The sequence below is a fragment of the Trypanosoma cruzi genome, genomic scaffold (assembly GCF_000209065.1).
Source record: "Trypanosoma cruzi strain CL Brener 1047053516795 genomic scaffold, whole genome shotgun sequence".
In the NCBI taxonomy this organism is placed as follows: Eukaryota; Euglenozoa; class Kinetoplastea; order Trypanosomatida; family Trypanosomatidae; genus Trypanosoma; species Trypanosoma cruzi.
This window is the reverse complement of record NW_001849422.1, coordinates 77,649-86,937: the sequence shown is the minus strand read 5'-3', so window position 1 is coordinate 86,937 and position 9,289 is coordinate 77,649. Positions and strand designations below refer to the sequence as shown.

The 9,289-nt window shown below is 51.6% G+C and overlaps 7 protein-coding genes across 7 annotated transcripts, besides 12 other annotated features; all 7 read left to right on the top strand.

Annotated features, from left to right (window-relative positions):
• Positions 1–431, top strand: Tc00.1047053510595.58 (hypothetical protein, conserved; the record flags this gene model as incomplete). The annotated part of the gene is made up of 1 exon (XM_800825.1): positions 1–431. A coding segment is annotated over one exon (431 nt), but the record flags the coding sequence as incomplete, so codon positions are not given.
• Positions 1–5,865: a sequence feature (heterozygous, Esmeraldo-like haplotype).
• Positions 496–528: a sequence feature (AT_rich).
• Positions 653–685: a microsatellite.
• Positions 844–1,947, top strand: Tc00.1047053510595.49 (hypothetical protein, conserved; the record flags this gene model as incomplete). Its single annotated transcript, XM_800824.1, has 1 exon — positions 844–1,947. The coding sequence occupies one exon, from the start codon at positions 844–846 to the stop codon at positions 1,945–1,947; it is 1,104 nt and encodes a 367-aa protein (XP_805917.1).
• Positions 1,975–2,023: a sequence feature (T-rich).
• Positions 2,450–2,525: a microsatellite.
• Positions 2,747–2,766: a microsatellite.
• On the top strand, positions 2,817–3,617 carry Tc00.1047053510595.40 (hypothetical protein, conserved; the record flags this gene model as incomplete). The annotated part of the gene is made up of 1 exon (XM_800822.1): positions 2,817–3,617. One exon carries the CDS (start codon positions 2,817–2,819, stop codon positions 3,615–3,617), a length of 801 nt encoding a protein of 266 aa, XP_805915.1.
• Positions 3,923–3,973: a sequence feature (A-rich).
• Positions 4,064–4,146: a sequence feature (A-rich).
• Tc00.1047053510595.30 (uncharacterized protein) lies at positions 4,856–5,191 on the top strand (the record flags this gene model as incomplete). The annotated part of the gene is made up of 1 exon (XM_800821.1): positions 4,856–5,191. One exon carries the CDS (start codon positions 4,856–4,858, stop codon positions 5,189–5,191), a length of 336 nt encoding a protein of 111 aa, XP_805914.1.
• Positions 5,345–5,365: a microsatellite.
• Positions 5,388–5,411: a sequence feature (AT_rich).
• Positions 5,784–6,638, top strand: Tc00.1047053510595.20 (hypothetical protein, conserved; the record flags this gene model as incomplete). Its single annotated transcript, XM_800820.1, has 1 exon — positions 5,784–6,638. One exon carries the CDS (start codon positions 5,784–5,786, stop codon positions 6,636–6,638), a length of 855 nt encoding a protein of 284 aa, XP_805913.1.
• Positions 5,866–6,055: a sequence feature (areas merged during assembly that could not be assigned to a particular haplotype. This can correspond to areas where the two haplotypes were merged or to regions with more than two copies in the genome that were merged during assembly.).
• Positions 6,056–9,289: a sequence feature (heterozygous, Esmeraldo-like haplotype).
• On the top strand, positions 7,581–8,465 carry Tc00.1047053510595.10 (uncharacterized protein; the record flags this gene model as incomplete). Its single annotated transcript, XM_800819.1, has 1 exon — positions 7,581–8,465. One exon carries the CDS (start codon positions 7,581–7,583, stop codon positions 8,463–8,465), a length of 885 nt encoding a protein of 294 aa, XP_805912.1.
• Tc00.1047053510595.4 (hypothetical protein, conserved) lies at positions 8,805–9,289 on the top strand (the record flags this gene model as incomplete). The annotated part of the gene is made up of 1 exon (XM_800823.1): positions 8,805–9,289. A coding segment is annotated over one exon (485 nt), but the record flags the coding sequence as incomplete, so codon positions are not given.

Sequence of the window (9,289 nt, the reverse complement as noted above, 5' to 3'; positions counted from 1 at the left end):
TTTGTTTCCCACTGCATTTGGCTGTGTGTCGCATTATATTGCCGGTGTGGGTGCAGTACGCTGCCCTCATTCCCGGGTTGGCAGCCGTCTTTGTGTTTGCGGCACGCACGACACACGTGGCGCAATACTCCGATGTTAGTAAACAGCAGTGGATTCTACTCATGTGGTTTCGCCTGGATTTTATGTGCATCATGAGTGTGGTGGCCCTTTGTGGTGCCGGTGCGTGGCTGGTCGCAGGGTGTATGTTTGCCGTTGCTCTTTATCTGGCCCACCGTGTCATGCGCATTGAGAAGCGCCTGGCCCACCTCACACATGAGACGCAGCTGGTGCGGGGCGAAGTGGACATTGAGCACGTCTATCTGCCAGGGAGTGAGCAGGCCGAGCGGGCATTGGCATCCTCGGATGTGCAAGGGTACAACGCTCTCAAGTAATCCTCAGGCGGACGACTCAGGAACCAAACTGCAAGGCATTTGCGGTGGTGTAGGGCGCGAGACGTTATTATTATTAATAATAATATGATTATTATTTGGTTGGTTGTTTGTTTGTTTATGGCGAACTGCGATTGTTATTATTTGTGCATGAATACGCACTTATTCTTCTACGAAACAAAACGAATAACTCCGTACGGCCCGCAATGACAAATATGTGCCTCTTCTTTTTTTTTTTTGTTTTTTTTTTTTGTTTTCCTGCATGTATTGTGCGGCGTACTGTTTGTGAGGGGTGCTGCGGTGCAGTACGCAGACATCTTTCCCATCCTTGTTTGCCGTTGCTGCATGCTGGGGTGCGTAGTGCGTGCGGGATTCTGGCCGATCGCTCTTGCTGTTAGTATTTTCCGTCATACGCATGCTACGTCGCACGCTGCAATTTCTTCTGGAGCAGGAAAGGCCATTCACACTGAGGCGGGCGGTGATGGCGAAGGCTCGCCCCAGTCACAGTAGCCCCGGCACGAAGAAAGGAGGCACCCCGGACATACGCCAAAATGGCCACACGGGAGAGTTTCACGATGATGCTGTCGCCATGATTGCGCAAATGGTCCCGAATGCAGTGTCACCACCACCACCAAAGTCGTCCGGAGCCCTGCAACCGTCGAAGGACCAGCAACACGGAGACGCCTCGGAAGACGCGTACCGGTTCCTGCTGCATCACATCGACTCTGAAATTGCGGCACTGAAGCGTCGCATCACGACCGTGGCGAAACAGCGGGAGACGGTGGAGAATAATCAGAGCCGCCGCATCCGTGAGCTCTTCGAGTGCATCGAGCGGCCGTGGCTGCTGCTCGAGTCCATACCCGCCCCACAGCTGCCCAACAAGGCGCTCGAGGTGTACGCAAAGGAGCTGTACTTTAAACAGCACGGGGCTGACGCAGGGAATTGTGAGCAGGACGCCGTCTTTTTGGATGCATGTCGGCGGAACTGGCGGGGCTTGGCGATTGCGCAGCGGAAGCCGTACGAAATTGCCGCGCGGCGAAACGAGCACCTGCGAAAGGAGCTGAAGAAAAAGATCTCTAACGGCTGCTCCCACTTCGAGAGCTTCTGCGAGGAGCTGAAGGAGTGGACGGCTGCGATGGCGCGTAACGAGATGAAGCCTCTTAGCAGCAGCCAGGCCTCACCGCGAGGCAGCACTCCGCTGGCACAAAAGGCGACCAAGTCGCCGGCCATGACAACTCGCAAGGCGTCAGCTTCAACGCCAGCGAACGTGGCTGCAACTCAAGCGGCAGTTGCGGTCTCATCGCCAAAAGGGGGCCGGACATTAACGAAACGAAACTCACCGGCGGAGCGAAGGGGGCCCACGCGCAAAAAGGCGGTTAAAAATACAACGACTACCCCCACACGTGTCGCTGCCGTGCGGCAACGGCGGCAAAAACCCAAATTGAATAGAGCGCATAGAGCGAAGGCGCAAGTCGCGAAAAGTTCAGCGACGAAAAGGAAGAAGCAAAGCCCCAGATGAAATGCAGCGTCTGTGGAACCCATTTCCAAAAGAACAACAATAAAAAAAAAAAAAAAACAGGAAGAAGATAAAAAAAGGGGGGAAAATTAGGTGGCGGAAATAAATTTGATGCTCCTGGGCCTGCGGACTGGCGGCATTTGTGTAGCACCACCACGGCCATAGAAATTTTATACATGTGGGCAGTAACGAAGAGAAAAAAAAAAAAAGAGAACGAGTACTCCTGGATTGTTTTTTCTTCTCCCTTTTTTTTTTTTTTGCCCTTGTCGTTTTGGTGACAGTTCGCTGCAGATTTTCTTTTTGTCCTTTAATCCATTTGTAGATTTCTGTTTGCTTTATTTCTTTGTTTGTGTGGTTGTTTTACATTGTTGCGTGTCTCTTCGTTGTTGATTCTTTTTTGATGCTTGTACGATCCACTGGGATACGAAACACTAGGCCCATACATAGACACATACATATTCTTTCGGACCTAAACCCAGTGCGAGAAGAAGAGCAAGTCGGTGCCTGTGTGTGTGTGTGTGTGTGTGTGTGTGTGTGTGTGTGTGTGTGTGTGTGTGTGTGTGTGTGTGTGTGTGTGTGTGGCCGACAGATAGGAGGAGACACCACGAACAACGGTGAGGAAATCAAAAGAGTCTTGCAATAATTTACACTTCGAGTTGGAAGGGGAAGGCGTATATCAAATAAACTAACGGCAACTGCACAGTGGCCGGCTGCGTGCTTCTGACCACTAGTTGCGTATCGTTCGTGTTTCACCGCTGTTGTGGGTTTCCGTAATTACGGAGAGGTTGTTGGTTGTCGTACATATTTTATTTTATTTTATTTGCTTTTTTTTTGTGTGTGTGTGTGTTTTTGTGTTTGTTGTCGGCACGCGGATGGATTTTGTCCCGCTTGCGAGTTTTGAGTTTCTGAACTCCCTTCTTCAGGGCGTGGAGGCGCAAGGATGCCTTATGACTGTGCGGTTGGAGGCCTTCACGTGCCGCAGCACCCGCAAGAAGAAACAGCTAGCAGCCTCTATGGCGCATTACGCGAATGCGAACACCCCGCCACTTGCCCCCGCCTCGCACGCAGGCCCGTCGCCACCGCCGCTTCAGTTGGACGGCAGATTGCCCGTTGTTTTTGCGCCTGTTGACCCCGAGGACATTGATGATAGGCTTGTATACCTCGTGGCTGCCTTGAACAGCATCTACGGTGAAGACGGGTACGATTTCTCGGTCCTCACTGAGGAAGACTTTGTGGTCTGCAACGAGGCGCAGGTGCGGGCCAAGGTGGATGTGACGCTGCACTCCATGTCAGACTCGTGTCGCCCGGCGGTGGAGCAGTTCTGGACGCTTGTGAGCGAGCAGGTCATGGATGCAAGCCAGGGGTGCGAGTACTTTCGCTTCATGTGCCCCACCTGCGATCCCATGGTGTCGCGGTCACTCTTTTCGCAACACTACTTTCTTTACAATAGGCGGAGTCGGCTGCTTGTGTCTCTACTCATATTTGCCGAGGGCAACGCGTACCGCGGCGACGATGGTGTTATTGTGGGGAATGGTTTTTACGTGGAACGTGACGATGCAGACATGGATGAGGGAAACAACAGTAGCAGGGGGGCGTGGCAAAGCAGCCCCGAGCCATTATCGTCGGACGACGGTGTAGGTGGAAAAAATCTCCACTACTACTACGGCCACTGAGATGTGTCGACATTTATATTTTGGATGCGGAGAATGCGACGTGTGGAATATGTGAAATGAGGAGGTTTGGGGCGGGAGGAGTGGGAGAAGAAAGGAGAGGATCGATCGTATAAAAGAAGAGGAGGGCACATGACATGGGGGATGATGGGTATCGTCCAGGTGTGGGGTGGAGTAAGGAAGGGGAATTGGTGGAGCGTACGTTGTGGGGCGGACGAAGGGTTCTTCCAAAGGGCCCATTGGGTTTTACTGCTATCTTTAGTTGTGTTGTTATACGCTCTTCTTTTATACGTGCGTGCATATAGAAGTTTTTTTTGTTTTTTATTTATTTCTGCTTTTTTGTTGTTTTTTTTCCTTTTGTCCAATGAACCGAAGGTAGCCGGAGCTTTTCTCCCCTTCCGGAGGAACTCTCTGTCCTTGTTTGTGAATGTATGTATGTGTCACCCCCCTTTTTTCCTCCTGCTTTTTTTTTTTTTTGCGATGCTCAGTTGTTGTTGTTGTTTTTTTACTTTTTTTTTTTTTCTTTTTCTCTGCGGGTTCTTTTGGAATGGGAAGTGAGTGGTGTTCAATGAACATCGCGTCACTGCGCCCCGTGCCCTTCCTTCTCTTGCAGCCATCACTCAAGCACAGTCACTGAGGGGTTAGGGAGGGCGGGAGGAAGGGGGGAGTTTATTTATGTACATGCAGACATGACAGGTGGGGTTGTGTGTTTTCCGTGTGATTTGCGTCATTTTCTTCCATCATCATCATCAAATTGCCGCCTCCTTCTTTTCTTCTTGTCACCTCCGTCGCTGCTTCCTGGAAAGACCACCGCGGCACCTCTCACCGGCAGTCGGGGTGAAAAAAACGGACTTTGAATCCAGAGGGATTTCCGCTTTTACGTGTTTGCCGTTTTTCCCCTGTTGGTTTCTTGTAGGCGGGGGCACTTTCATTTGTTTTTTTATTTTTCCCCCCCACCCCACACCGGCTGTGGGCACCAAAATGAGGGAATTCAACGGCTTCACCAAAATAAGTCCTGAATTTAAGTTTTGCAGAAAAAATGCAGCTGCTGAAGATTCCACGGGGAGTGCGTGCGGTGGCGGACAAGACCAACCACCACTGCGCGGCGCAGCGCAACGTCGTTCAACCCCTGAAGCGGGGAATGACGAGAACAAAACCAGGCAGAGTTAGTGGAGATGCAGCGGTTGGTGGATGCGTCAGCGACAGGGGCATGACGACTGACGCCCCAGTTGGCGGGCGTAATGACGTCCGTCGTGCTGAAGGATAAGTCGAGCGTCGGTAAGACCGCGACGATGGAGGCAAAGAAGGCCACTGAGGGACTGGCGCTTGGGATACTTGACACGGCGAGGGGGAATGAGGAGGAGGAGGAGGAAGTTGTACTCTTACGGGAGGTCCGTGCGGACGCCAAGGCGCTGCAGGATGACATTTCCAAAACAATGCAGGAAGTGAACGCTCTGCAGGAGGAAGCGGGAGTGTTTAAATGCGCCGCCGGGGCCACTGGCAGGGGAAAAGGCATTTATGTTGCGGATGAATGCCAACAAATTGTTGGGCCAACTGAAGAAAAAAAAAAAACGTAAAGGATTGCTGTACCGCCGTGTGTCTATTGTAACGTTTGCATCTTTGGGGAACTTTGACATGTGCACACACAGAAATACAAATATGCATGCAAATTGCCTTCTCCACTTTGCCGCAGGGTTGCTGTTTTTTTTTCATTATTGTTGTCATTATGTTTTGTTTGTTTGTTTGTTTGTGGCTCCTCACATCTTTACGGTGTTTTTTTTTTTTAATTTTTTATTAGTGACTTTTATATTTGTGCTTCTGTGGACGGGCGAACCTGAAGGAGATCCCCCGGTGGGTCCTCATTTCTTCCTCGCCAGACAACCGGAAATGCATGCATATAAACATGTAAACAGTAAAGAAAAGGGGGAACTGGAAAAGTGAGAGGGGAAGGGATAAAAAGGGGGCGGTGTCTTTTTTTTCTTCTTGTTTGATTGATGTTTTTTTCTTTTTCTGTGTGTGTGTGTGTCCTGCGCACATGCCCACGTACAATTCCTTACGTTACGATTTATCCCTCGTGATTTCTTTCCGGTTGCCGCCGATGTTTTCTCTGCGCACTCAAAACAACAACAAAAAACAACGGTAAAAAATTGCCGATATTCACAGAAGGCAATGGAGCGGGTGGTCCAAATCACGCGGGTGCAGGTGGGGCACGTTGTCGGCAGGGGCGGGGCGACAATCAAGGAGCTCCAAAGCACGACAGGAGCGAGCGTTGAAATCATCGACGGCCCGAGCGTCCGTATCACGGGCGACAGTGAGGAAAAGGTGCTGGCGGCGCTGGAGCGGGTGCAGGCGATCGTCGCCTGCCAAGAGAACCCCGACTACGAGGGGCCCGTCGGCGCAAAACTCCGCAGGGAGGCGGACGCGTTGGGTGCCAGACGCTCCAAACTGTTTGATGAGGCGGCGGCAAGGCGCAACGAGGGTGATGCTCAGGCCGCACATAAACTTGTGGAGGAGGCGAAGGAAGTTGGAAGGCACATGGAGGAAAAGAACACGGAGGCAGCGGCGGCAATCGCGCACTACAACAACGAAGGCAAAGGCAAAGGGGACGACTACTTTGACATGCACGGCCTGCGAAAGGAGGAGGCTATGACGATGCTGCAGTTCCGCGTCCAGCGACTCCGGGCAAAACCCAGCGGAACCGTAACGGAGTTTGAACTGATCACCGGCGCCGGTCACCACTCTGCGCCTGGGAAGAAGCAATTACTGAAAGCCGCAACAGTGGCATACCTCCAGGGAGAGGGTATTCCATTCACGGAGTTGTCGGCGGGTTCACTAATGGCAACTATCATCGGTACAGGAGAGGCAGCGGTGGCTGCGCCCACGGCTACAGCGGTGGCTGCAGATGCGGCTGTGAACAAGAACGAAAAGAAGGCTGCCGCGTCTGCTTCTGTATCAAAGCTGCAGCAGAAGACGGAAAAGAGAAAGGAGAAAGGCAAGTGTGGCGGTCTCTGCACGATGATGTAGGCGTCACTGCTGCAGGCAGCTCCCAGCGTTCTCTCTTCTTTGGATTTCCACCGCTGCCGCCGGTATATTTGTGTCTAAGAAAATGTTTTTCAATTTGATTTATAATATCTAGCCGGCCAAATCCTTTTCTGCTTTTGTAGGAGGGTGTGCGTCGCGTATCGAGTGGCAAAGAAGGTAGAAATGATGAAATCAATGGAATATCAAAAAAAGGTGCGGGTTGTCGGCCGTTGTGTAGATAAAGGGTGACGCTGTCACTCTGTGTTGCCGTACCACCCGTTTGCCCGCCCGTTTTGTTTTTATATTTGAAAATTGTCTGACTTGCACGCTTGGAACACGTAATTGGCATTGAGGAACCGGATGATGCACTTTGATTGTCTTTCCTTCTTTTCTTGCTGCTTTCTGTTTGTTTGTTGCGTTTAGTTCCCATGACAAACGTTGTTCTTCTGGACGATGCGCTGGTTGAGATGGAGGGAGACGCATGTCATCTTCTGTACCGTGAAGAGGGCACCGGCGTCTGGAAAGTGGCGTTTGTGACACCACCGACTGTGGCCTCTTTGAATGTGCAAGCTTCCCCTACTGCGATGGCTGCGGGTGACGCAAAGGCCGATGACGCCGATGAGGATGCACTGGAGTTCTTTAGCGATTAGGCATCTCCTCCTCCTTTTCTTCTTCTGCACAATTCTCGTGCCAACGGCTCCGGTTGCATGCGCGGACGCAGATGTTGTCTGTGAGGAGAAATTATCTTTGCAGCTTTTTTTTTATTTTCTTACTTTTTTTGCTATTGTTTTTTACTTATCGAAGGGCGCCCTCTCACGGCTCTGGACGCATCATTTTTGCGGTGTCTTTGTGGGGCAAGAGCGGGTTGGCGACTGCGCTGTGCGGGAGTAAAAGTGGAGTGCAGAGGCGGCTAAAAAGCCAACCGTTGCGCGGGCGGAGAACCACATGTGGCGTGCACGCATTGCGTGCAGCGGTTTCGTTTTATATTTTGCGAGGCGGTCTGTGGTGGTCCCGTCCAACACCGATGCGGAGGAATTGTTTCAGCGCATTGTGCGCCCAAATTCTGACGAGGACACGAACCGTTGCCTCTCAGGCAGCATGCTTGTGAGCTGCGTTGCGGCAATTGAACTCAGACGGCAGCAAATGGGAGTGAAGGGGAAACTTGGCCCAATGGACGTCTTTCTGGGGAACGACATGTTGGAGTTCCTTGTGGCGCTTAGTAAAATGTGCGATCGACGAGGCTCCCTCGCCGTTGTAGAGGGCCTTTGTTCCAACGTCCATGATGACTTGCAGGAAAGTAACCGCGTCGCATTTGCTGTAAAAACGCTATTGAACGCATTGGATATTATTTGCAGCTTCTCCAATGGCGCTTATCAACGGAGTTTTGCCGTTGATGCGGTCAAGTTGCTGCAGTTAGAGTTGAGTTTGCTGGAAGTTCTTGTGCGGGTGGAGGGCGGTGCTCACGGGAACGTGCAGGAAGCCTGCTACCACATGCAAAGGATGCAACATGTGCTGGAGAATAGGGGAATATACACTTTAAGTGCGGTGGAGCAGAGGCGATGGATGAGGAGAATGCGATGGCTTACTACTGTGACGTACTCGCATCTTAAAGACTGTTCCCATGAGGAAGAGGAAGCATTCAAGCGCACCCTGCGTTTGTTGTACGGTGGGGAAGGGACGTTTGGATACATCAACAAGCTTCGTTATGCTGTCGGTGTTCTTCTGCCGTTTCTTCTGAAGAATGCTGCGACGATGATGAAAGGAAGGAAATGGCAAAGGAAGAGGAACGCAGCGTGTAAACTGGGGAATAAATTGCCTCCACAAAAGTGACGGGAAGAAGAAGTTTTGATTGGGGCAATGTGTGCAGCCGCCAGCGTCGCCATGTTGTTGTGTTCTCTCTTTTTGTGGTTGCTGTAATCAATTGTGGGCTTTTCGTCAGCACCGTCCTTTTTGTTGTTGTTGTTGTTATTTTGACTTTACTGTTGCTTCTACACACATCCACTTATCTCCCCTTCTGTTTTTTGTTGTTGTTTTTTTTCTCCTCTCCAATTTTCTCCTTGTTATAACGGCCGCTATCATTGTTGTTGCACGGTTTGGTGCACACACACACAAAAAAAAAAAAAAAAATAGATATATACATAGGGTAAGTATCGTAAAGAGCGTGCGAATATGCCCTCTCGACGCCGCCGGCAACCCGCCTACGCCGCAGCGGAGCAAAGGAAGAAAACGGCAGAAACGCAGCAGCAGCCGGAAGCCGTTTCCTGCGAAGCAGGGGCGCCAGACGAGGCGAAGAAGACCGAGGCCGTGGCCCCTGAGGTCTCGCCCATGGCACCCATCCCCCCTCCCACCGCAGCACGCCAAGGGGGACAGGCGGCGGAGGTGCCACCGACCGCAACGCCCACGTCTGTCGCCCCAACGGATGCGAAGCGGGCGGTGTTAACGAAAATGATAACTAAACGTAAGCCAAAGATGGCATTTTTATTCGATAACGAGGAGACAAAGGGGGCGGAGCACAAGGAGGAACCGAGCGGGACGAAGGAGGCCGTTCCAAAGCGAAAACCAAAGCTTCCGTTTCTCTTCAATGAAGAAAGCGCGCACGACGGAGCGGCGGCGCAGAAGCAGCCACAGCCAGAGTGCCGCAGGCGAAACCCGGT